Source organism: Dissoconium aciculare (genome assembly GCF_010015565.1).
Source record: "Dissoconium aciculare CBS 342.82 unplaced genomic scaffold K489scaffold_5, whole genome shotgun sequence".
NCBI lineage: Eukaryota > Fungi > Ascomycota > Dothideomycetes > Mycosphaerellales > Dissoconiaceae > Dissoconium > Dissoconium aciculare.
Window position 1 is genome coordinate 1,268,032 of NW_022984955.1, and position 26,159 is coordinate 1,294,190.

Below are 26,159 nucleotides of genomic sequence, written 5' to 3' on the forward strand. Positions count from 1 at the left end.
TAGGGATGCAGTAGTAGCGTCCCGCAGCGACACCAGTGTATTTGCGGCCGTCATCGCCGCAGCGAGTCAGGAAATCTAAACCTCCCTGGGGCAACATCCAAGCGACTCGCTTCGTCCCCGCAAAATCGCCTGGGCGAGACATGCGGTTATCACCGCCCGGCGTCCGCCCGACAGCATGTGCATTGCAGGTGCGACGACCCCACATTTTGGCGGAGCTTTTCCCCAAGAAACCCAAGGCTTTTATCTGTCCAACGGCTGTTATCGATTCTAAGTGCCGGCGGGTCAGCCCAGTGCAAAGCTTCTTTGCGCGAGTACGAAGGCGAACGAGCTTTCATGGTCTGTGCCTCGGTTACGCATCGCCATATACGAGGCTCGATTATCAATTGTAGAGTCGATGGTGGCGTGTCGCTCGTTGACAGCAACCATGTCCACAAGCGCGACACCAAATGTTCATGCGCCTGTGAGGTCTTCAAAGTCCCGTTCGAGGCCAATTCATTAATCTCTGTCGCATGCTTGCATTTGCGATTGATTAACCCTTGACGAATTTGCGCCAATCACTCACCACGATGCCGGTTCCACTCGCTGTGACGCTGCCGGCGGCGGCAGCCTCGCTCGCCTATCTGAATGCTAAATTCCTGGTTGCAAAGGATGTATGGTCAATATCGACCATGCTTGGTCATCAGGCAGCGTTGGCCAAATTGGAAAAGCAGGATAGAATCAACAATTTCTACAACTTCGAGGAGCTGGCCAGGAATCCCAAGAGCGCCAAAAGGCTATTCGTTGTCGTACCCAAGGATGCTTCTCAACCATATGCAAAGACAGAGTGGACATACGCGGAAGGGTACAAGACCGTGCTCAAATATGCCAGATGGTTGCAGGACACACATCGGATACAAAAGAACGAGGTGGTGGCTATGGACTTCAAAAACAAACCTCAATTCATCTGGATCTGGTTTGCGTTGTGGTCATTGGGCGCAGTCCCAGCCTTCATCAATAGCAACCTGCGAGACGTGGCATTCATCCATTGCGTTAAAACAGCATCGGCACGACTATTGATCATCGATTCAGACCTTCAAGAAATCTTGACCGAGGACGCACGCAAGGAATTGGCAGGCGATGAGCGAGGACATGCAACTGAAGTGGACATTCTCGACTCCTATACCGAGTCTCGCATTGCATCGTTAGAGCCATACCGGGCATCTGATGAGGCCAGATCTGGGGCTCTCTTGAGCTCTCCCGCTATGCTCATCTACACATCTGGAACAACAGGTAATGATCTATTCTCCCTACAGTTGTGCTGCTAAGTTCTCAGCTGACGAATGTTCCTTCAAAGGTCTGCCCAAAGCAGCAAACGTCTCATGGGGCAAGGCTGCCTCTGGTCGGTTCTTTGCCAAAGTGAACGGTCTCAAGGCCGAAGATCGATTCTACACAGCTATGCCTCTTTACCACTCCTCGGCCTCTTTGCTTGGCGCCTGTCAAGTGCTTGGACCTGGCTGCGCACTTGTGATCTCGCCCAAATTCTCCGCCAGGACTCAGATGAAGGAATTGACCGAGACGAAAGCGACTGTCATGCAGTATGTGGGCGAAATGTGTCGATACTTGGTCAACACGCCACCAACACCTTATGACCGGGCCCATTCTCTCAGAGTAGCTTTTGGTAACGGTATGCGTCCAGATGTGTGGCCTAGATTTAAGGAGCGCTTCAACATTCCGACAGTCAGTGAATTCTACGGCGCGACAGAAGGCCCAGGTGCTTCGTGTATTGTGAGCAACAATTCTTTCAGTCAGGGTGCGATTGGTGGTGGAGGTTCGTTGATGACCGCCCTCTTCGGTGGGAACCAAGTTCTGCTCAAGTACGATGTGGAATCCGACAAACCTTGGCGCGACCCGCAGACCGGTTTCTGCAAAGTTGTCGAGAGAGGCGAAGTCGGCGAATTAACATATCCTTTGGATCCCGAGAACATCAAGGAGAGATTTCAGGGCTACTACGGCAACGACAAAGCCTCGTCGTCTAAAATTCTTCGAAATGTGCTCAAAGAAGGTGACGTCTTCTACCGGACCGGTGACTTGCAGCGTCGTGATCAGGATGGTCATTGGCTGTTTGTTGATCGTATTGGAGATACTTTCCGCTGGAAAGGCGAGAACGTGAGCACAGCTGAAGTAGCCGAGGCTCTTGGTGTACACCCAGCTCTCCACGAAGCCAACGTCTATGGCGTCCAGCTTCCAAATCATGATGGTCGAGCTGGCTGTGCTGCCATTTCTCTCGGTAATGGCAAGACTCTAGATGAACAAACAGCCGCGAGTCTTGCTACTCACGTACAGAAGAAATTGCCAAAATACGCCGTGCCCCTCTTCCTACGAGTGCTGAAGGAGATGGAGATCACAGGCACGATGAAGCACCAAAAAGCGAACTTAAGAAATGATGGCGTCGATCCGTCAAAAACTGATGGTGATGAGGTTTTCTGGCTGCCTCCCGGCCAGAGCAGATATGTCCGATTCGGCAAGAACGACTGGGAAAAGCTTGTTGGAGGAGGTGCAAGGCTATAATTTAATGCTGTTGTTTTCCTTTGCGCGCATGACGATACCAAAATCTTTGTTACGTGTCGGTAGCTGTACAGTGCATGAATTATAATGCAAACTTCAGCAAGAACACGTGTTTTACTGTAAGATACCTTCAGATAAATATCTACCTTTTTGAGAGTGATCATTGTGGGGATTGTTTGAATGACTTGTTGCATCGCCATGCAGCAACGGCCTTGCCAGCGAATTGTTCCCTGAACCGAGTATTGTAGTGTGTTCGGCCCTGTGTTGATTCAATCTTCCAAATTCCTGTCACCTTGATAGCCTCAACGACATAAGTAAGAGTCTGCGATAAATATGCACCAAATACCAGATTTTGGCGGTGTTGCTGTTCTTATGTTATGACGGTGGTGCTTTGCCCATCGATTGACGTCGTTCACAATGAGCACGGGCTTCCCTCGAGTGACAGTGCCGTGGCTGCAGCGCAGGAGAAGTATGTGCTACAGACTTGGTACATCGCTTGGCACACTACAGAACATGATCTCTACACGTATAGTCATCATCACGTCGATCTACGTCTAGCATCGCGCTCCTGGACAATTTCTCAATCATGCTGGAATGACATGAATATTTTGGCACTGATGCAATCACTCATGTCGATGAGATAGAATGCTTTCCCTACGCTCCTTATCAAGATTCCGGACCCTAACACGCGTTGGCCTTGATGGCGCGCACACTTCACGACCGCATTTCATAGAAAACAAATTCCTATCACAGTCCTTACAGCAAAGATGCTATTCATTTCCGATCGGGCCGCAAGTGACAGATCAAGGAAATGCATCGGACGACGAGCCGCGAAAAAACCCCAAGGAGCCTGAAGATGAGGGCTCATGGCGTCCTACGGGATTCAAGATGTTGGAGGCCGCGCTGACGACCCTTGCATCCGTCGCGGTACTAGGAGCTATTGGCTATGGTTATACACGATATTGTATGTGCGCGACAATTGGGAGTAACGACTAGTGCTGTTATGCTGATTGTTCAATTGCAGATAAACAGATGGTCTTGAACAAAATTGAAAATGCTTTTGCTCCTGGTGACCCTGTACTAGAAATGGCAGCCGCCGGCAGCCAGAAGACGGCAAAGTACGGCAAAGTGCTGGTTGACGAGGACAAGCGCCGTGAGCACTGGGTCCAACGCGAAGAACAAGCATTGCTGGACGGCATTGTTGCCGGCGAAATCCGAGGACAGTACTATTTATTGGTAGGGGAAAAGGGCACTGGAAAGTCTAGCATGCTACTCGACGCCATGGCAAAGTTGGATGGAGAGGGTTGTGCCATGTTCGATGCCCATTCTGATCCCGAGATCTTCCGTATTCGCATCGGCAAGGCGCTGGATTTCGAATACCATGAAGACAACATCGGCTCGCTATTCTCAATACGCGGACCACGCGATGCCAACGCACTCCTCGACGTCGAACGAGCATTCAATAAGTTGGAAAAAGTCGCCATGAAGCGACGAGCGACGGTTGGAAGACCTCTCGTCTTGATCATGAACGCAATGCATCTCCTTCGAGACGACGAAGCTGGTCGCGATCTGCTCGAGCTTTTGCAGCAGCGGGCTGAGCAATGGGCGGCGAGTAACCTGGTGACTATCATATTCAATTCTGACGACTACTGGATATACGAGAGACTGAAGCAGTACGCCACGCGCATGAATGTGATCAGGATCCTGGACCTCTCCAAGAAACGATCCCTGGCAGCACTACGAACCTACCGTCTGAAGCATCTAGGCGAAGATCCTGACCCATCACTGTTGGAGCAGGTCTACGACAAAGTCGGTGGTCGATTGGCCTTCCTTGGCAAGGTTGCGAAAGCAGATGACATGCTCAAAACTGCAGATGAAATCTGCGAGACCGAGAAAACGTGGTTCCTGAATCAATGTTGGATTCTTGGCATGCCCATGGATGACGATGTCATGGAAAATCAGAAATATGCCTCAGCAGCGTGTGTGCTTGCCAAAGCGCTAGTAGATCTCGAGAAGGAGATGGAGTCGACATATGATCCCGAGGAGGGGCACATTTTGCCTGAAATTGCTCTTCACAAAGCCAGACAGATCATGACAAGAGCAGACTTCATCAAGGTTCGTATCAAGAGATAACTGCTCAATTTACATTGCTTCGCTAACATACCCTTTTTCTCAGAGCTATGATGCGATCAACGTTTTCACCATCGACAGCAAGGCTCGCGTCAGGGCCGACTCAGTCCCGATGATGAATGCTTTCCGAGAGATCTGCAACGAGGAAGGGTTTGATGAGCTATTGGAAGCGACTCTCGTCCGTATCGGCGACATTGAATCACTCGGCCGCACCCGAGAAATTACCATCAAGGATCTGTGGAATAACGGCAAATACAACATCCAGATGCAGGATGCGAAAGGCAGACCAGCGGGAAGCTTGACGTTCCATGTCAAGTCTGAGGATGACGAAGACGCTGAGAGCAAGGACTGACCGAGGAAAAAATGAGAGCACCTAGACCAGATCGTTTCGGCTTTCTGGCTTCGGTCATGCAGATGCGGACGCGATAGGGAGCCGCGCGCATAGACCGTAGATCATGTTCAGCAGTGACTACCACTGCAGGGTCATTCGGCACTGATACATTAGTTTCCTTTAGCGAAACGAACCAGCTTGCACTTTGTCATTGCCGCTGTACTGGTACTGTACCTAGACCCTGGCCACTTTCTGTAATAACGTACCGTGCATACTACGATATGTAACATACATGCCTGTCATGTGCGTTTTAATATCCCTCGGTCTGGCCAGAATTCGATTTGGAAAAGATGTACCAAGAGGCCGCCCTGACTTTTCTACAGGATGCTACATCATGATTGCCGACGGCATTGGTCCGTAGTATATTGTTCGATATTGTCAATATCTACATATCGAGTCCAATGACAACATCGTAGATCCCAGCGAGGGCGAGGCACGTGCTCATACAGGGTCGTCAGAGCATGGTCTTGACAGACAACGCCGGAAGCATATATCTCACTGACCATCATCAATGTGATGAGCCCAACATACGAACTGCCGCATCGGTCGTCGACTGATCTAGTCAAACATACAGTACATTGACGCTTGGCGAGCCAATGCCAAATGTTGACAAGCCATGCTGAGACGCGACGTTGAGCCTTCCACATGCCGCTACTGTACACATGTGCACATCCGCGGGCTGGCATCTTTCTGATACAGCCCGAGCTTGATCTTGTTCGGGCCGTGATGAGTGTGACAGCCCTGGAGGTGATGAGTGACGGATGAGTACGAGCCGTGCGAGGTGTGACGTTCTGCTGGTGCTGGCTTCATGTTGCAAGCTTGGCCACTAAAGCCAAACCGAGGCAGCCCCGGCCCACACACCTGGACCCGCGACACATCTGGGTGCGACCGGTACGCCGTTGCGGAGTGCATACACATTTTGCGCACAAACAACAACAGGAAATTATTAGAAAAAAAATCATAATTGAGAAAAAATTGATGCCGCAGCCACCAACCACCGCTCGCGACAATCACGGCCCTAAACTATAATTCCTCATCGGATTCTGACTGGCCAGTGGCCCTTATGCTCTTGATGCACGAGCGGGCCCCAGCAAGGGTGGAAAGGATCCTGCTAACGACGAAGTTGCTGCCTGTCTTGCCTTCCCTCGCGTAACGGTCGGGTCGCAACCCGGCCGGCTGTTGTCGCGACGGGCACAAGTTGACAGACGGTTGCATGAGATCTCCATTCGCACCGTCGCAGATATCTCTGGGCGCGCGCGGAGGTTCCGACGAGCCTCCCAATCTCCGCTGCGATGAATCATCCAAGCGAAAGCCAAGATGAGGCGCCACCGATATACACGGTAAATGAATGGCTTGTTTGTTCCTCCGGGCAGCGACGTCCATATTGCGGACAGACATGCGTATACCCTGCACGTCGTCAATCCTCGTGTCAGCAAGGCGGACTTGCTGGTGGGAAGTTTTCCAGCGCGGCATCTCAAAATGATGGGAGTCACCCATCCCGTGCATTTCAATCCTCCGGAGTGAGATGCTCCAATCGTGCTGCTGATCGTCGCCATGTTGCTTCCCTATCGCTCCTGGTGCGAAGAAGGAATGTCATCGGCTGCTAGAATGGGTCTAGCCGGTCCATCCGTCTGCCCGCGCATTTGGGAGGACAGAATCGCCAGAGCCGAAATTCTGGGACATGCATGAAAGCTAATCAGGACACTACAGGGCAGTAGCAGAGGTACACCGCGGCACCGCAAGGCTCCCAGCCTTTTCCTCACAGAATTTGTTGTCCCGTGATCGCGTTGGTCTGTGATAGACAAAGGTGCGAACGATGCCAAGATGATGCTGATGCAGGAGTGCTGTAGGGGTCGAGCACACGGGCACGACGGGACGGAATGCATCAACTTAAAACCATCCTTGTAGCCTCGGCCTTTGACACTACTGTCGGTACATAATTCCGTGTTCTAGTGCGAATCGCCAGGGGGACGGGATTCTGCATGATGTGATTGACCAGGGCACAAGGGCAACCTGCCGGATAGGGAGATCATGGACGTGTCATATATCGTGCATGGCTTTCGTTTGTCTCGTTTTCGCCAGGTCTCATCGCGACGCGCGGTGAATGCAAATCTATTTGCCTTTGCAGGCGGGATCTTCTCTGACGCGCACGTTGCATCCTCTGTGAGATGAAGATGTACTATGTCAGGTGCCATTTTCGGCGAGACCTCTTCAGCGGATAAGCAAAAGACAATCGTTGAAACAGTCTGTTAAAGCGGCAGAGCGCAGCAGGTGCAGTACGCATTCACATGTCCTGAATACAGGTCCACGAGCACATTTCGTGATTTGCGCATCAATGTGTGTGCCGCATCTTTTTCTTCGGGATGAATGATGGCGGTGGTCGGGGTGGCGGCGTCGTCGTCGGCAGGTGGATGGAAGGGCACTTGTTATCACGAAGCCGCAGGATCCCCGGGAGATTATCCTCGCCTCCGTTTTGCCCAGTGGCAGTGCCAATGTCCACGGGTAATTCTCCTGAAGTCCAAAACGACCCATGAATTAGTCAACACGCCGCGTCCGCGGCTGTCACATACCCGGTGCGGTGGGAGAGGCTGCTAATGCAGGTACACTGCACGGGAACGAATTGTCAAGTCAGAATCCGACGAAGCCGCCTTACCAGACCTTGCCTCTTCTGTCCATCCTCTCTCTCAGTGGTGATATGTAGATTATTACTACTCTAATAAATGATGAGCAGCGCCAATGTTTAATAAGTGGGCTTGGATATGTGAGATAGAATTGAGGGCGTGCGTGCCTTCCTCAACGACGGAGTAGACGGCAGGACGGTAACGGCGGCGTGGATGTGCATGCTGCTCCATCGTCGCACTGCTGGAGACATGGACATGGGTGAGCGACCAAGAACGCGGGCGAGCTACTTCAACGACCGTTGCCCGTTGTGGCGGGTGGACAGCCGGGCGTGGGAAGATCGTATCCTTTTCCACTCTTCGCGCCTTCCCACAGGCCCGGCCGCGGTGTCTAGAAGAATTTATCCCTGACAGACGTTGTCGGGGAGGCAGGGGAAGTGAGAACTATCTCATGAATTTGGGCCGGGAGTCTCTTCCGAACACTCAAAATTTCGACAATTGCCTGGCGCACGGTGCTGCGTCATTCGGCCGACCGATCAACAGGGAGATTTGCTCTCTCTGTTGGGGTTTCGTGTGCGCCCCTGGTCTTTTGGGATTTCCCTTTTTTCCGCGCATCGCAGGACTTGTTTCCCATGGTGCCGTGTTTGTGTGGACATGATGTTTGTGTGCTTGCTCGTATGTGATAGGTGCGCGTCTCTGTATGAGGAAAGGGCGAGAGGGAGGGATCCGGAGGAAGAAGCTCCGTGAGTGACTGCATGTGAATACAATGTGTGGGAGAGCGGGTAGAGATCAGATGGGTGGACGGACGGATGGGCAGTGACGGGTGGATGATGGTGGTGGTGGATGATGGTGGTGGTGGTGGTGGGTGTTTGCGTGGATGTGGACTGCTCTCAATTGCCATTGCCATGGACCTGTCGGTGCTCATTCCGTCGATCCTTCTTTGGCTTGTCTTGTCAAGGTGTCACACTTTTCTGAAGTTCGTCCCTCGCTCCCCGATTACCGTTGAATATTATGATTTTATAATATAAGTCGTTCGTCCTGCCGAACATCCTGCCTTGCTTTTCCATCTGGTCTCTCAAAAAACATTCCCATTCACGACATTACTCTGGTCTTACTCTAATTGTCTCCACTCGAACACGACGCCTTCACTCATGTAGCCACTATCATACGACTCTATCGTCCACGCTCTACACCATATCGCCGCATCCTAGCCATAAAGACACCTCCGGAATCATCGAGAGGCTATACGAATACTTGCCCGAATCTTCACACCGCAGCCACACAGACTACCCACTACTCAGGTATGTCTTTTGGGAAAGAACCCCGACATTCGAATCTGTACTGACAATGCGCAGCTCGACAACATGATTTCGCAAAGCCAACAAAGTCCGGTCGACATGGGTCGAGGAGGCTACGACACCACTGGGTAAGTCAACGGAACTGCAACTTCGTCGAGTCTCGCTCAAATTTTAGATTTCTGACCATCTTACAACAGTGTCCCGACTCCGCCACCGAAGAAATGAAGGTCGAAATCGTCAGCTTGATTTCGACATTACTCGACAAAGTCTCCCTCGACGCCTCTCGCGATGTTTCGACCTTGTCACCCATTTGGGACTTTCGATCTATACACCTCGGACTGCCACATCACATCGCCACGAGTCGTCGTCTCTAACCACGCACCTCTATCGGCTACTCAACAGTCTTCATTCGCCAACTCTTACTACACTACTTCGCCATTCCTAATAACTTTCGCGACACCTTCACACTTTTATACACCTTCTTGCTAGGATATACTTTATTCACACCACACTATCTTCTTTCGTCACCGACTCAGGCCACCTTGAGGATTTGACCTGACGACCATCTTTTTCTTTCTTTCAAAGATACATCCACTTCTTACGGTCACCAGTTTTGATTCATTTAGCGGGATAGCGGAGTCACCGGCGCAAAAATTTGGGCTTTCACGGGATTTATCAAGAACGGCATACCATTTGGACGGAGCGATCCGCGCAACACTTGTACAACGTTGACACACTATTGGGATTCCAGGCGTTTGTGTGAGCTCTGCTACAAAAGCAGCAAAAATTCTTTTGGGACACGGCGTTTGTCCCCAGCACTTGGGTGGATTCTGCGTTTGTCAAAGTTTGTGCCTATTCCTCGCACGATCGCGGAGCAGAGAGGGCCCGAAGACTGGATCTGGGTCGCTTCTCTGCCGATATACCACGTCCGAAGTCTTGTGCAGATGTTGCTTTTTGGCTTTTACTGATGCTGCTTCTATTTTGCTATTTGTCGTGATTAGATACCCACGTTTGCATTTAATTCGCTTCTACCAGCTTCCCAGGGAGCTGGCACATCAAGACTTGATTCTGCTCACATTTCCTTCCAAAGTGCTCTTAAGTCCTGTCACATCACGCGGGTCGCATTCCTATCGATGATCAGTAAGTTGACACGTCGGCCGAGATTCATCTTGGCATGTCTTCCATCGCCATGTCTTCAGCATCCCGATCACGACACAAAATGTTCACAACATGTCACGTGTCTTGAAACGAAGCGTGCTCAAACTTTGCACCTTTGCCGAAACGCTCACTACCATTTCCGAATGGCTTATGACGCAGTCCACACTCTATGCGCGTGAAGCCGCAGGGCTGAACGCACCGTATCTCCGTCCCCGGCGGCATCCGAGTGTGCTCAATCCGCGATAACGCCCAGCTTCCATTCTAAGACCGGTCAACGTTGCGCTTATCGCGGCGTGCGTAGTATGAATCATCCATTCATCATAATCTCAAATATCCACTCATCATGCATCAACGATGGTACCATGTGTTTCAAAACCCAGCAGCAACCCTCCACAATCGGACCAGATGCTGCGACTTAGATCGATACAGCTTCACCTGCATTAGCGCGGCGGCGCAAATCTGCAGCACACACACGCCTTTCCCTGTGTATCGCCCGATACTGACAGGAGATGTGTGTGTTTTCCCCGTATACCCAGTACCCTAATTTATTGTCCGCATGAATCTCTTGGTGCATTGGAGGAACCACGGCAGGTACAGGCGCGCGAGACATCGATACAGCATATTCATCGACCTTGACCAGACCGCCCATAAGATCGAGCTGAACGGAAAGTCATCCAACCGGACTCGAGGCCGCCCCGCGAAAGTGTTCGCCGCCCAAACACGGCGATCCATCGACAGTAGTTCAAACACATCGCGTCTTTGTCGCAAGATCGCATGCGAGCTGCCTATATTGGTGAGGAGAATTCGCTTACACGCCGGCTCGGGAGCACTTCATCAGTGCCCCTTCCGAGCAGCCAGTTCGGCAAGCCGGCTGCCAGACGCCGTCGTTGAGACCAGGCCAGAGGTGTGTGTGGTACCACTCTTACGATTCTCAGCCCTGGTGTGGAAGTTTTCTTAGTCCGTTTCGAAGCGGTCGCGACGTTCGCAGATGAGGTGAACCAGACGATGGGCTCCACTCGCCAGCGGGCTCAGCTAACCCCAATCAGGTGCGTGCGAACACCGTGTGTGCCACCTTCGCGATACGCCGCGCATTACGATTTCTGGGGACGGTCCGGCCGCGGGTTTCGGGTCATATGTGTTGCATGTGAAGTGGACATTGGCTTATCTGTGAGCACTCTGAAACCATCTTGCATTTTGTGGAGATGTCCATACAACAAATGCTATGTAGATTTCGCCTCTTATAATGCACGGGCAAGGCGCTCTGTCGTGGAGCTCGGGCCGATTCCGTTCTTCGAACCTTGCATTGTGTCTCATCGTCAGGGCAGATCGACGAACAGTATGCAGGTGGTCCATCACTGCGGCGATCATCCGGTGAGATGTGTGTCTGACATATACGAATGCCGTTGCAGGTGGGATTAAGAGATTGTGTCCCTCAACAATAATACATACCTAGGTATTTTCGCTCTGTACCCATGCCCGGACTGATGAGTGATATCACATCAGCCTCACGCTGGAGATCACGCAAGACACTGGCTGTCACATATTGAAATACGCAATCCATCGCTGAGCCGAAACTGTTCGTTCTAGACTTGAATAGATTCACAAGGAATTCTCCGTCTATGCTCGCTGCATGTGGAACATCGCGTGTTTCTAACTCCTCAGCATGGCTCACAATCTGCATCAAAAGACATTTGCCCCTCCGCCTCGAAGTGGTCGAATCTTCATAACTCAACCGATGCTCCTCCGATGTCCGATGAGATTGAATTGAGTCCAGCTCTCACCGTTCTCCCGTATCGGGTTGCCGGAAGATATCCTTTCGCTTCATGACTGTATTGGGATGTCGAACCTTATGTCAGCATGGCATTTCAGCTTTTCGTCTGCGCAAAAAGGTCTGCTCCATCGAGGCGGCCAGAAAGAGCTGTCTCCGCCAATCCGCTGTCTTACGCGCTCGTTCGCTGCGAAGGGCTTCGGCTGTGTCCATCCATTACAAGAAAGCTGCGTTTTCAGCGCGAAGCGCCTACTATGTAAGTTTCACCGCTGAGCGCCTGGGATGTATTTTCGAACTGCCTGTTCAGATGTCAGTAATGTTCTTTGCGACTCCAAAGCGAGCGGAACATACATTACGGAGAACGTCAAGACGCTGTTGCGTCCGCATGTACACGCTCCGGTATTGCTCGATTGTCTCCTGAAGCATCTGTTGTCGGGATAAGCGTCCTTCACAGATGGCTTTCATCTTGAGTTCCATCTACACCTTGATTAGTTTGGAAACTTCGAGACGGGCAGCACATCTTATCGTTTTACCTCTTTGCGAAGGAATGGTTTGGCCAGGCTCGTTTCGAAACCCATGTTTTCGTAGCCCTCAATCAGCGCAATGCCCAAGGTGGTAGGTATGAACTCGTCGACTCCGCCCGTCGTACCTCGTGTTCCCGCAGGCGCAGATCGACCACCACGGCCACGTGCACGCCCTCGGCCACGTGCGCGTGCAACGGGAGGCGCGTCTCCTCCTCCATCGGAGTCGTCCTCACCGGTTGTTTGCGCAGCACGACCACGAGGTCTCGTCTGCACGTATTGACGGTCCTTGATCTTGGCTATGTGCTCTGCCATCGTGGCATCGGTACCAATGCCGTTGACATCCATCAAGGCGATGAGCTCAGGCTCTGTGAGATAACCCGGAGCACTGGTTTGCCCTTCGTGCATGCGAGCTTCGGTTGGCTCAAAAGTTTCACATTCTGTGAAACGAGGAAGCTCTTGGCTACTCGTCCATTTGTCATATGGATAGACGTCGAGATAATTACGCTCCAAGACTGTCAGTCCAGAAGCGTTGAATTTCTCATCTCCGTAGAGGATCTCCACCTCCGTCTTGGAGCCTTTGGCATCTTCGCTACAGCATGCAAGGAAGCGTCGTACAACAAATTCGTACACTTTCTGTTGGTCTTGTTGCAGAGAACCCATGTCCACAAAAGCCACAGGATGGATAGGTGGATGTGCCTTGTCGTTGTTCCGGCCAGCCCGCGGGGCTTGATACTTGCCATCTATCAGACCTTGCGCAAAAGTGCCCCATCGGTTGCCCTGTGTCTGTTTCTGAACCAAGGAGCGTAGGTCCATATCTTTGTCGTACTGGTCCGTCTCCGTTCTTGGATAGCTGATGAAGCCTTTTTGATACAAATCCTCAGCGACCTTCATCACGCTTTGACTGGGCATTCCAAGAAATCTGCTTCCACATTTCTGAAGCTCGACGGTCGTCAATGGTAACGGTTTCCATTTGCTTGTGGGCTTCGTTTGAACTTTGGTGACCTTCGCCGTGCGCGCGTTGAGACTACGCTCGAAGAGAGTTACGACGATGGCTCGATCGAACAAGTTACCACGAGCCCAATTGAAGTTGACCTTGACTTTGTCCTTCTCGTGCATGACCTTGATACTCCAGAAAGTTTCGGGCACGAAATTCCGCACTCGTTGATATCTTTCAACCACAAAGCCAAGCGTGGGAAACTGGCAGCTGCCGTAGCTGATCACTGACTTGCTTTCCGTCTGAGGAAATAAAGGCTGTAGTGTTAACGATAAGTTTCTGGTGAATGATGCACCGATTCGTAAATCAATCTCCATTCTTGTGGCTACTGCATCTGCTTGAGCTTGATCGAGCGGGACAGGATTGCGAGCAGCGTTGATAACATGTGCTCGCTCAATGTTCGAAAAGCGGGCACGCATAGTCTTTCCCGCTTCCTTCAGGCGCTGATTTGATTTGAAGGCGACCTCACGGATCTCGGTTCCGATGTGCTCGCCTTCGCGATCACAATCTGTCCATATGTACAGAATCTGGGAATGACGAGCATGCGACTCAATGTTTTTGGCAATCGGCGTATTCTCTTTGTTGATGAATGCATCGATTTTGGCTTCGAATAGTGTAGATGGATCGCAGGAATACCAACTGCGATATTGGCTGGGAAAATCATGACTCCACAAGTGCCCAGACACGGAGGTCATCACGACGGAGCAAGGACCCCATGCAGGGAATGTGTATTGGAACTCATAATTTTTGATGAATTTGGTCCCGGGAATGTCACGCTTACATCGATCATTAGCCAGTGGTCTAGAGTCGTCCTATGTCGGCAACTTACTGCCTGTACTGGCCGACCAGCAAGATGGTTGGCCACTGCTTTGGCTATGGAGTTCTTCTCCGCCACGCATAGCACCTTGGTAACCATTGTATGTATGTGAAGAACCTCATGGGTGGAAGAAATCTTTCGCTTTAGTCACCGATATGGATGCAATTCTTGTGTCACAGAAATAAGTATCTTGTGATTGAAGACAACAAAAGGTTATGAGTTGTTCGTCTGCCTTGTGGGGACGCGTTGGGTTGCGCGGCATGGTCCGTGCGCTCCTCCGTTCCACGCGAGCGTCACTCCAATACATTTACACATCTGCTCACCTGGGCTACGTTCTACAATAATGTTTTTGTACCATAATTCTTCAGTGATTTGTAGGAATTTCGTGAATTTGGCGAAGTCATATCGCGGAAAAATACATACATCACGCAGGTTGCTGTTTGATGGACATTTCGACAACATTCTTCCCGTCTGTGACCGAGTGCTCATCCGAGCCATGATCGGCCGAGTATACGTCGTCATCTTCATAGATGGAGGTCGCAAGTAGAGTCTCTCTCGCAGGGAATAGTCGCGAGAGTGACCAATACAAAAATGCTGCGCTCAAGCATCCATAGATGTAGTTCATGTCGTACAGATGTCGAATCCCAGCATCGAGCTCAATATTTGGGTTCACGGCCTGAGCAAGTCTGGAAAATAATGTTAGAAATTTGTGGCTTCAAATTGAAGAGAGTAAGGGTCGACGAACCCAGGTAAATTTGGAATGAGCGCGACAAAGATTGCCACTGCTGCCCTCCAATTGTATCCGCGTGTATATGCATATCGAGCGCTTCGTCGATAGAGGCTGGGAACATCGATGGCCCGCTTCTTGACTAGCCAATAGTCGCATGCCAGGATTGAGGAGATTGGTCCGAGGAAGACTGCAAGTCCTGCCACGAAAGTCAAGAGAGACTGCGCAGAAGCCACGATCTTCCATGGTACCATGGCCCATCCAGCGATGATAGTTGCAAAGATTGCCCCGCGTCTGCATCAAAGGTCAGATACTGCAAGTGTAGGCAACCCGCGACAGGCGTCGGACGTACCGAATATTGACATATTTTGGAAACAAGCTGACCATGTCGTTGGCGTATGAAATGACGTTGGCCGACAGGTTTGTACCGATTTGCGCGACGACCCAGCAGAAGCCGACAAAGAAAGCTCCGCATCGTCCAGAGGGTCCATCCCACCGAGACGCCAGTTCGATCGGATCCCAGATATACTCGCCATAGACAACCTTGGAGCAGCTCGTGGAAATGATGCCGAATAGCCCGAGTATGATGGAGATCATGGGCAGAATCAAACCTTGCCAATAGACGCCTTTCGGAGACCGCAGGTACCGCGTGAAGTCAGGAATGTTCACGGACATCGTGGCCCACAGCCCGCAGATGCTCATCATGCTAGAAAGGGTGAGCCAGGATCGATCAGACCCAGATACTCGATACTCCTGATTCCAAATATCGCCAGTGCCACCTGCTTTATGCACCATGGCGATGACCACTGCCACACTGCAGGTGATGGTAATGACGATCCTGCACTGATTAGCTTGCGCACCATTGTACAAATAGTGGCTTGACCTACTTAGAAAGGAAAAACCATCGCAGCTTGTGCGGTGGGATGAGCAGAAACGGAAATTGAATGCTCCAGAAAATGAAATGTGAGAGCAGCTGTTGTGAGGTAATGCCTGCAGAGGCTGGGAGGTGGTTCGGTATTTCCAGATAGCTCGGCCAGATGGCTCTGATGCACTGAGTCATGGCAGTAGAACCTGCGTAGGTTTGAATTGCATGCCAAAAGAGCGCAGTGATCATGCGAATGACAACCGCGAAACGTGCAAAGTAGAATCCGAAGGACGACCGGATCGCCACAGGAAATGGAACATGCAAGTGGGCACCGATAGCTCCATTAAGGACCAACACCGCTGCGTTGATCGATGAACCGATGATGATGCAATAGACAGCCTCTCGCCATGTCAGACCGACTGCGATAATAGAGCTGGGCGCCGCCCAACCTGCAAATATGTCAGAACATTAAAGCTCCTCGTGACGGGAAACCAAATACCTTGGGCATTCATTGCGTCGGACATCCAGAAACCCAGAATCGTCCATGACGTCCATGTTCGCCGCTCGAGAGGTGTGACATCTTGATCGATATTCGTCCAGTCGTCTTCCTCTGCGAAGGATGCTCGTTCTTTGGGCAATACCCAGCCGTCAGGTCTCGACTTCGCTTTGAGATCTGCGCCGACGTGGGTGATACGTTCCCGTAGCGAGTTTGCCATCGCGTAAGGTAAGTGAGAAAACCGCGCAAGGAAAGAAGCAGACAAGTTCTTGCACGATGCGAGGATAGAAGAACTCGAGCCTGTACTCGCGTGAACTCCAGCAGGGTGATAAGATTATCCCACTCTCAGTTCAGTGCCTATCGCGTGCCGACAGTCGCCGCTGATGCCGCATGGCAAAGATCCCGAAGGCGTGAAGGAGCATGCCTGCGCTAGATTGGAGATTCAATGGTCTGCCCTTGCGTCAAGTGATGGGACTGTTGCGGCCATTTGCCCACTAGTAGGAAAGTCTATGTGAGACTCGGAGTACGAGCGACGATCGTCGACGGGAGGGCCACTCAAGCGGGAGCGATGACGAAGGAGTTAATCAGGTGGGATGAAGCCTTGTTTCAGGTCTTGACCGCGGTGGCACGCGTGTCGGTGGCGCATAGGTTTGGCCCGATGGATCTTTCATACGAGCGACTTGAGTGAGATAAGAAGTCGGTTCCTCGATCAAGTGCTGCCCACCACGACGTGGCTCCATCATCTATCCTAATAATATTAAAGTTAAATACCTAGGTATACATATTAATGCTTGATGCGAGAAAGGCTTTTGGTGGGGGTTGCATTTTGCATCGGCATGTGCGTGAGCTGTGCATGCAGGTGGGCGGCGATTGGTGATCTGACAGCGCCCGCTAACCAAAAGCACGTGGGTATACTCACTTGTCCGAACACCCGGACACTGCTGGGCAAGTAATGGACCATAAGAGCCCTGGAGTTGGAGTGCACTCTTTCCGACCCAATTCAGCTACAACTAGGAAGCGAAGAACCACCTGCAGGCAGCCATGGGTTTTGGATATGAGCCTCAACTACTCCGGCTTTGACCGATGTCCTACATCCGGACATTACGTGAAAGATCGTTGCAGAATAGTCGCACAACCACTATCTTCGTGTTAAGAGCCCCAGATGTACCGCCATCTGGCCCTTGAGTATGTGTCGTCGCGCGGGATATCCATCACACACACTGCATTGAATGCACGAAACCATACATCTTGTTCATGATAAGCCCCCTGGAGTACTTGTGATGATCACCTGCATGGTTCGGACATCAGGTGTGGAATGTCCATGACAGTGGAAGACAGAGCAGCCCTCCCATCAATAACTTAGTATTTTTGATAATAAATAGCCCCGGTAATTTCATTGGGGTCCGCAGGTGGATGATACATTTCAAGCGGATTGCCCAGGTCGGTAAGCTCTTCGCCGCCCACGAGACGGGAAGTTTATTCCTCCATGACACCGTCGTTGGTCAATTCAAAGCCAATGCCCATGCAATGACGGGATCTTGTCGTCCTGCAACCTTTGATTTGATGGCAGGCGATAATAAGGCGGACGACATGGAACATTGTTTCTTCTCGAGAAGACTATTGCTGCCCAGATGCCCAGCTGGTGGCGGCATCGATTGCATTAGTCTCGAAACGCTTCACTCCCATAGGACCTTCTTCATGCCTTGCTTCGAATTGCTCCACTAGGCACACATGATTTCGCCAAACATGCATGCCATGGCTCACTTCGCTGGCGCGCTCGCCTTGCAGACCGGAGGATTGTGATGAATCGCCTGAACCCTGATCAGAATGGGAAAAGATGGAGCTCGCTGGGTGGTTCAAGACCGAACTCGGCAAGTTTTCGCCGTCTCCCTTGCGCGAAGACAGAAATTCAGAGCTTGAGACTTCCGCAAGACATCTGCCCAGGTGGGCCGAATTTCGGAGCCATTTCGTGTGCCGTGAAGTTGTATCATTTTCCTGACTGTTTATCGCATACCTGGAAAGAAGTGATTGGTCACTGTGTTGTGAAATGTCATTTATAAAGACCTGCAAGCCACATTACGAGGACCATCACCCCGCCCTGTGTGCCCGCGCATCCAACGCAATTCCCCTGTATCCTTACAGTTCCTAGAATTCCCAAGCTTTGGGTTCATCCCATACGAGTCTTCGGCCGACATGGCAATCACGACCGCGGAGCTGCCTTCGGCACGCCCGTACGCCTATCGCTTCCCCATCGAATCCACAGCGTTGATCATCATTGACATGCAGAGGGACTTTCTAGACCCAAATGGATTCGGGATGATCCAATGTGGGAACGACGAGGTCTTCGCAAAGGTCCGCGAAGTAGTTCCGCGAACACGAGCCGCCCTGCATGCTGCAAGATCACTCGGCCTGCATGTGGTGCACACGCGTGAGGGCCACACGCCAGACCTGGCCGACCTGCCGCCTTCCAAACGATTCCGGCAAGTCTCTGCACCGGCGGGACACCATACGATCGGTATCGGTGAGCAGGGTCCGATGGGTAGGCTACTTGTACGTGGTGAGTACGGTCATGACATCGTAGACGAATTGAGGCCTGTTCCCGGCGAACTCGTCATCGACAAGCCTGGCAAGGGTTCCATGTGGAGAACATCACTGCATCGATCCCTATTGGCGCATGGGATTACCCACCTCTTGTTTGCAGGTGTGACAACTGAATGCTGTGTTAATACCACTGCGCGAGAGGCCGCAGATCGTGGTTTCGAATGCTGCGTGCTCGCGGATTGCACAGCCGGCTTCGATCCCGGGTTCTATGAATCCACATTAGATGTTCTTTGCGCTTACGATGGGCTCTTCGGATTTGTTGGCTCTTCACAGGAGCTTCTTAAGATCGCAAACGACGCTCAAGGCCCGTCAACCCAAGCCACTGGTGATACCCAGCAGCTTGACCTCTCTATCAAATGCCTCCGAACAAGATATACTCAGGGCAGCCTCATTCCTGAGCAAGTAGTGACCGAAGTCTCAAGACGCATAGCAGAATATCACGAAAAAAACCCCGCTGTCTGGACTTATCTACGATCCGGCGATGAGCTTTCTTCGTCAGCTCGAGAGCTGAATGATCGATTCAGTGGCAAGCCGCTTCCGCCACTGTATGGCATCCCCTTTGCGGTCAAAGACAATATCGATGTTACCGGTATTCCGACAACAGCAGCATGCGAGGCATTCACACGCACGCCGACCGCAACTGCGAGCGTCGTCCAAGCAATCCTAGACGCCGGCGGAATCTTCATAGGCAAAACAAATCTCGATCAGCTCGCGACTGGTCTTTCTGGTTGCAGATCCCCGTTCGGCACGCCAAAGAGCGTATTCGGTGACTCACGTGTTGCCGGTGGCTCGTCTTCGGGTTCCGCAGTCGCAGTAGGAGCAAACCTGGTGTCCTTCGCTCTAGGTACGGATACTGCAGGCTCAGGCCGCGTGCCAGCAGCATTCAACGGAGTCGTTGGTTTCAAGCCGACCAAAGGCACTGTGAGCACTCAAGGTGTGGTTCCAGCTTGCAAAAGCCTTGATACGGTGTCTATCCTCGCTTCATCAGTTACATCAGCACGAGAAGTCTGGCTGGTATGCGACACCGGGCCCGATTCTGCGGATGCATACGCCAAACCGCAGCAGTCATTGTCTCTGTGGCATGCAGACTTCCGTGGACCAAAGGTTGGTGGTTTTGTGTTTGGCGTGCCGCCTCAGAAAGCACTCGAAATCTGCGAGGATGACTACCGCATATTATTCCTGCAAACAAGCGAGAGGTTACAAAGAGCAGGCGGTACGCCCTTCGAAGTCGACTGGACACTATTCGAAAACAGCAGTAATCTCCTGTACAATGCATCTTTTGTGCTAGAACGCGTTGCCTGCTTAGGTTCAGAGTTCCTCACCAAGCACCTGCAGAGCCTCCATCCTGCGACACGGACGGTCTTTGGCGCGGCTTTGGAATCCAACATCAAGCCATGGCAGGTATTCGAAGATCTGCACCTCCAAGCAGAGTACATCAGGCAGACAGCACTGGTCTTCCAACACATTGATGTCCTCCTCGTCCCGACGACACCTTGCCATCCGACGATTCAACAAATCGAGGCCGACCCCATCGTGCTCAATTCGAAAATTGGATATTATTCTCATTTCGCCAACGTGCTGGACCTGTGTGGTCTCGCGGTGCCAGCATCAACGTTTCATACGACAAATGGCGAGGAGTTGCCATTTGGCATAACGCTCCTCGGGGCATCTGGGACCGACGGCAAGATCTTTGACATAGCCCGAGAATTTGAGCGGACGACTTGATCGATCGAGCGAGCCATTGAGGCCCTCAATTCGTACCATTCGTCCGCGAGCCAGATTTCAGACGAGGAAAGATCTACCCATACCATGATCACAGAGACTCTCGGCGCAATTTGCTTTTTTTGACAACAATCGTACTTCACAGGCAGGGATCAAGACGAAAGCTCAAAAAAGTGCATTTGCAGAGATCATAAGTCTCCAAATGGTATCATTCTGAATTTGTGTCATGAAGTCTTGTACCCCAATAGAGGTCAGGCTAAGATATGCACCGGGGGCGCGTCCACTTAACATTCTGATTGGAAAGAATCAGAGTGGAGTGGGTCCGACTCAAGCTGAGCAGCAGTTATTTGATAAGGAGAGATGCCTTGAAAGACCAGAGTCTTATGTGGCTAGCATCTGGCTGGCTGACTGGATGGGGTCCAGGTCGCAGAAGCGAGTGAATGATGATAAAAAGAAAGGGCGAACGCCAAACGCTGAACTCCATGAGACGGGTTTCATACGGCAAAAAAACACCCGAGGACGCCAAACCAATAAATCGAGTAGAGCCACCACGCTGTCAGTGAGTATCAAAGTAAAGAGGGAAAGAGAGGGGGAGCAAGAGGTCATGAGCCACCGCCACCTCGTCGAGATGAACCGGTTGCGGCTTCGTAGGAGGGGATGGGTGGACTGCCCTCTCGGCGTAACAGCGGCTGTTGCTCAATCGGCCGTCCGCTGCTCGCTCGAGGCGTCAGATCCTCGTCACCATCCCCGTCGCTTTCGGTGCCACCGACGCTGCCACGGGGGCTCTCGTAATCAGGAGGTGGGTGATCGGCAGATTCGTGTGAGGGTCCCTCGTTTTGCGATTGCGGCGCTCCAGTTTGTCGCTGACTGCTGGCTCTGGGAGGTGGCGAGAAAGGTTCGCTTCGGCCCTCGCCCGCTTCGTTGCTTTCGTGGGTTTCATCCACCGGCTCGTTGTAATCCATAAGGTTGAGATGCGCGAGCGAAATATCTGTTGGCGATCGGTCTGGGCCATTGGGACTTCTCATCGGCCGTCCTTGTAACCTGGTCTGATTACTGCTGTTGGTCCGCAAGTGACCTGGAAACCAACTTGATCCTTCTCGGACACCGTCGCGGCCAGACTCGAGTAATATGCTGCCCGCTTCGCTGCCATAGGGTGGGGGTGGCGCGAGACTTCCAGTCATGGGAGCGAGTCCCCATTTCTTCACATTCGCCTCGATGAACACGAAACCAAGTTGGCCAAAATTGACATGGACGACACAGGGCCCATTGGCTCCTACTGTCGGGAAGAAGTTCTGTGTTTTCAAGCCATGGGCGACCTCCTCAAGCTTTTTGCCATTCCTGGTGAAGAAGACCGCGCCCGTCCGTGGCCGGTAGCCTACACCGATCACGTCACCTTGGACGTACTGGGGACCATAGTTGGTGGCATTGAAGGGTTGATTATATCGCCGTTGTCCAGAAGAGAGGTATGCGACGGAAGTTTTGTGGAATCCTGGCATCCGAAACAGCGGATAAGGTCTTGTCGTTAGACCGATGCTGAGCGTAGTCGTTTCTGGCTGATCATAAATTTTGGCCTCCCAATAGTAGACCTCGTTTTGTTTTGGTATCGGCAAGTTGCTTTGCACACTGCACTCTGAATCAAAGAACTCGATCTCTGTCCGCGCCTCCACAAAGCAATTGGCGATCTCTAGTTCCGGCTCGAACTCCCAAGCCGACACACCCTTCTCCTGTATTGCTAGAAATTGAGATAATGAAATGTCCGTTTGTATCGACTCGGGTGGATTTGCTTGCACGAAAGCTAAAATACCTTGTCAATGTCGTTTCTGCCTGATTGGAAGCCTCCTTGTACTGACCCTTTGCCCTTTGATACTCAGCCCGCTGTAAATCGTCCATGTCCGCCAATGCATCTTCCTCATCTCGTAAGAATTGTTGTTCGTCGTCGAACTCTCCCGGGCGACCGAAGCGATCCAGTAAAATGCGACCAGAACTGGTATATCGAAGAAAGTAGAAGATGGCTACAAGTAGGGTGACGAGCGCTGCAGTACCGAAAGCTGAGAGCATGCCGATCAAGATGCCTTTGCCGGTTGATCCCAGGTCCCATGATTGTGTGCGTTGCGGTGCCTGCCACTGTAGGCGGCCCTCGAATTGCCCTCTCACATTTTGCTGATCGTGAATGGTGTCTGTAGGTTGGATTGAAAGGAAAGAAGTCGTCAACGTGAAGGGACCATTACGGAGCGCGACCTGTGCCATGAGCGGCGCTGTGTCCGCGGAGACGAAGCCGTCGTCGATCTGTTGTCGCACGCCAGTGGTATCGTTCTCAGCCCAGAGAGCGGTGAGCTTCGTCTCAGCGTAGACGCGCAGTCGAGGTCGTCGATGCAGGATCCAAAGAGTAGATTGGCTTAGAGCCAAAGAAGAGTATACAGAGAAGACAGGACAAGTGGAGCGATCAATGAGGTCTGCACGCAGTGCGAGAAGGGTGGAGTAGTCGAGTGGTTACGAAAGAAGATTGGAATGATGGTGGTTGCGATTGTCGTTCACGAGGCGACAGATCACCTCCACCGACATGACGCTCGCTGGGCGACAACGTTCCGCGTCCCTCTCACTAATAACCCAGTCGTTATTGCCTCAGGTTATCCACACGGACCATCCGTTTCCCGTGCCCGCCTGCATGCCTGATGATGATGGGTGATGATGAGGAGGTCCGACGATTGTGCACCCAATAACTTTAATTATGGTGATTATTAATTTATGGTTAAACTAGGTCCATTTTGATACAGATTGGTTGCAGTGATTGTCGTCCTGAGAATGAATAGACGTACAAAAGGCAGTCAGCGGGAAAAAGCCTGTAAACACTCGAATGTGTGCGCTCCTAAATACCACCTACCTAGGTAAACCGCAAGTTGCAGGTGGATTGTCATCATGATGAGTCAGAAAGATCCATACATGCCCAGATGGACAGTACAAATGAATTTCCAAGGTTCCCCCACCTGTACTACCCTCGTGGAGGACATTGGGAGCATCGCGCATGTCACACGTGCAGAAGGCTCGTGCTGGTGTGCAGGTGATCGGAGAAAATACATGGGCACCGCACTCCAAATCGGCACGGACTCGATGTACAAGACATTACAGTACCTACATCCACAGGATCATAAAGTTGTACAGGGTCAATATTCGTCGAATGAGGTCCGCTGGTGCCTTCCAAGGTTCATTCCGAAGCGTGCGAGGCTATCCATGTCAATAACCAAAGCTGGACATAAGGGACGGGACTAGCCGTAGTCACCTATCGCTCTTGATTAAAGAATACAACTAATAATAACTTCCAAGGTTATACCTAGGTCAGCATCGAGAGAGGCCGCCCGAAAGGAGTGCTTCTTCAGAGACTGTACTGCAGACTTCCAAGGTTTTGAGCACATATTGCAAGTCTACGCCCACAGGTATCCACCATTACAGGCGACATCAGCACAGGAGCTCCGGTGTGTACCTCTGGGGTACGCGATCCTACGAGAGCAACCACCGGAGCCGATACTGCTGCCTAGCAGACTTCACCAGCTTGTATGTCGACTTGAAATTTGACCTGCTGCTGCATCTTGTAAGCGCAATCTGAGCTTCAACTTTCGACATGCCGACCACCAAAGGATTGGCTTTTGTGCTTGCTTTAGCAATCGGCCCTCCCGCGATTTGGGCACTGTTGAATGTGAGCGGGCTTCAGACTTGGCGCTCTTTGTTCCGACCAATATGGCTACTCGTGCTCGTTCCATGGCTATGGGCAATATGGAATATCACAATTCCCTACCTCACCAGTCCTTTAAAAGACATTCCATATCCTCCCCATGCGCAAGAGAGTTTCTTCGGCGGCCATGTGGCGGCCGTCAACGAAATGCCTCGCGGCGACAATTTGCGCAAATGGATTGATACCATCCCGAATTCTGGCTTTATACAATGGCGCGGTCCATTCCATGGGTTCCCGACGGTCATGCTCACCACGATTGAAGGCCTACAAGAAGCTCTCATTGGGCACCCGTACGATTTCGAGAAGGTCGCATTGGATCGCATCTTTTTGGAAAAGTTCCTCGGCCGAGGGTTGATCGTAGTTGAGGGCTCCGAGCATAAATTTCAGCGCAAACACCTTCAGCCTGCTTTCGCGGGGAGTCAGATCAAAGGGCTCATCCCTCTGTTCTGGTCTAAATCTGGGGAATTTGTGGAAGTACTTGCGAATGAGCTACATGGCACTGGAAACGCAGTGGAGAAGAAGAGTGGAGTCCTCGAAATCGACGCTTTCGCCTCTCGAGTGACGATAGACATCATTGGTATGGCCTGTCTCGGCCGCGACCTCAATGCTATCCATAATTCAGGCGACAAAATCGTCGAACAGTACGATAAGATCTTAACTCCGACGGACGGCAGCAAATTACTGATGCTCCTTGGCACCATTCTTCTACCTCTGCAGGTCGCGAGGCGCCTGCCACCCCTCTCGCCCATTTTACGCGACGTAAGGGATGCTGCAGATGGCAGGCACAATCTGCGAATTTTATGTCGTCAGCTCATGGAGACAAAACGTCGAGACATGGAGACGCAGAACGAGAAGCACATCGACATCATCTCCACTCTGATTCGATCCGGTAACTTCAATGACGACCAACTTGTGGATCAGATCTTGACCTTTCTTGCTGCTGGGTAAGTGCCACAAAAACGCTTCAGTGAAGGCGTCAGCTCTGATAAGTTCTCATAGACACGAAACAACTTCGAATGCGTTTGTTTGGACGGCTTATCTGCTAGCTGGCCATCCCGAGGAGCAAGCGAAGCTTCGCGACGAACTCAAAGCTCGCTTTGGACACACCCCGCCTGAAAAGATTTCTGACACGGATCTTGATGCGCTTCCATACCTCAACGCCGTTGTCAGTGAACAAATGCGGCTTTGGCCCGTCGTCCCACTCACCGGGCGAGGGGCCGCGCGCGATACGACGCTGCTTGGCCGCTTCATTCCGAAAGGCACAATCGTTGCCATGTGTCCGTGGGCGATCAATCGGAGCGAAAAGTTTTGGGGGAAATCTGCCGCTTCTTTTGAGCCATCGCGATGGCTAGCTGAAGATGGGACTGAGCTCCCACCGTCCAAGAGGAGCCCGCTCACCATGCTCACCTTTCTTGCGGGACCTCGATCATGCATTGGGCAAGCCTTTTCTCGCGCAGAGCTCAAATGTTTGGTTATCAGGTTTGTCATGCGATTCCACATGGAATTGGCTAACCCAGATGAGACCATGGAGACCGGCGGCATGATCACCATCAAACCGAAACACGGGCTCAAGTTGCGTCTGACAGAGTTATAGAAGAGACACATCCGTTGGTTGTCTGAAGAAGGTTGTTCTGTCTTCGTGATCCGATGTCAGAATGAACATGCGCTACGCAAGATGGACTGGGCCTAAAATGATATAGAAATCCCGAGCGGACTCAGGTCCCTGCTGGACCCAATCTAAGAGCAGTGACACCCGTAGATAGCGCGCAACACTCCGTC

At 51.7% G+C, this 26,159-nt stretch overlaps 8 protein-coding genes across 8 annotated transcripts; 4 read left to right on the forward strand and 4 right to left on the reverse strand.

The window, feature by feature from the left end:
• Positions 1-566: 566 nt before the first annotated feature.
• Positions 567-2,547, forward strand: K489DRAFT_317438 (acetyl-CoA synthetase-like protein; the record flags this gene model as incomplete). Its single annotated transcript, XM_033601238.1, has 2 exons — positions 567-1,269; positions 1,334-2,547. 2 exons carry the CDS (start codon positions 567-569, stop codon positions 2,545-2,547), a joined length of 1,917 nt encoding a protein of 638 aa, XP_033460758.1.
• Positions 2,548-3,432: 885 nt separating this feature from the next.
• On the forward strand, positions 3,433-5,026 carry K489DRAFT_317669 (uncharacterized protein; the record flags this gene model as incomplete). The annotated part of the gene is made up of 3 exons (XM_033601256.1): positions 3,433-3,508; positions 3,569-4,659; positions 4,721-5,026. 3 exons carry the CDS (start codon positions 3,433-3,435, stop codon positions 5,024-5,026), a joined length of 1,473 nt encoding a protein of 490 aa, XP_033460759.1.
• Positions 5,027-6,014: 988 nt separating this feature from the next.
• Positions 6,015-6,817, reverse strand: K489DRAFT_205726 (uncharacterized protein). The gene has a single exon (XM_033599618.1). The coding sequence runs from the start codon at positions 6,619-6,621 to the stop codon at positions 6,127-6,129; it is 495 nt and encodes a 164-aa protein (XP_033460760.1). The 5' UTR covers positions 6,622-6,817; the 3' UTR covers positions 6,015-6,126.
• Positions 6,818-12,288: 5,471 nt separating this feature from the next.
• On the reverse strand, positions 12,289-14,413 carry K489DRAFT_379716 (prokaryotic type I DNA topoisomerase). Its single transcript, XM_033604722.1, has 2 exons — positions 14,255-14,413; positions 12,289-14,201 (listed from the first exon to the last, which is right to left on the reverse strand). The coding sequence occupies exons 1-2, from the start codon at positions 14,339-14,341 to the stop codon at positions 12,429-12,431; spliced, it is 1,860 nt and encodes a 619-aa protein (XP_033460761.1). The 5' UTR covers positions 14,342-14,413; the 3' UTR covers positions 12,289-12,428.
• A 253-nt stretch (positions 14,414-14,666) lies between these two features.
• Positions 14,667-16,550, reverse strand: K489DRAFT_317475 (NCS1 nucleoside transporter family; the record flags this gene model as incomplete). The annotated part of the gene is made up of 5 exons (XM_033601242.1): positions 14,667-14,928; positions 14,988-15,263; positions 15,322-15,807; positions 15,857-16,283; positions 16,334-16,550. 5 exons carry the CDS (start codon positions 16,548-16,550, stop codon positions 14,667-14,669), a joined length of 1,668 nt encoding a protein of 555 aa, XP_033460762.1.
• A 1,973-nt stretch (positions 16,551-18,523) lies between these two features.
• On the forward strand, positions 18,524-20,656 carry K489DRAFT_409536 (amidase signature enzyme; the record flags this gene model as incomplete). The annotated part of the gene is made up of 1 exon (XM_033607594.1): positions 18,524-20,656. The coding sequence occupies one exon, from the start codon at positions 18,524-18,526 to the stop codon at positions 20,654-20,656; it is 2,133 nt and encodes a 710-aa protein (XP_033460763.1).
• Positions 20,657-20,955: 299 nt separating this feature from the next.
• K489DRAFT_424037 (SPRY-domain-containing protein) lies at positions 20,956-23,320 on the reverse strand (the record flags this gene model as incomplete). Its single annotated transcript, XM_033608259.1, has 3 exons — positions 20,956-22,448; positions 22,504-23,048; positions 23,295-23,320. The coding sequence occupies 3 exons, from the start codon at positions 23,318-23,320 to the stop codon at positions 21,256-21,258; spliced, it is 1,764 nt and encodes a 587-aa protein (XP_033460764.1). The 3' UTR covers positions 20,956-21,255.
• A 1,117-nt stretch (positions 23,321-24,437) lies between these two features.
• On the forward strand, positions 24,438-25,962 carry K489DRAFT_301042 (putative P450 monooxygenase; the record flags this gene model as incomplete). Its single annotated transcript, XM_033600419.1, has 2 exons — positions 24,438-25,324; positions 25,380-25,962. Coding segments are annotated over 2 exons (1,470 nt in total), but the record flags the coding sequence as incomplete, so codon positions are not given.
• Positions 25,963-26,159: the final 197 nt, after the last annotated feature.

Bases quoted from the DNA above. Each gene is read 5' to 3' on its own strand.
- K489DRAFT_205726 (XM_033599618.1), bottom strand. From the start codon at position 6,621: ATGGCGACGATCAGCAGCACGATTGGAGCATCTCACTCCGGAGGATTG.
- K489DRAFT_379716 (XM_033604722.1), bottom strand. From the start codon at position 14,341: ATGGTTACCAAGGTGCTATGCGTGGCGGAGAAGAACTCCATAGCCAAA. The intron at 14,202-14,254 runs GTAAGTTGCCGA...GATCGATGTAAG, and splicing joins CTGGTCGGCCAGTACAGGCA to CGTGACATTCCCGGGACCAA.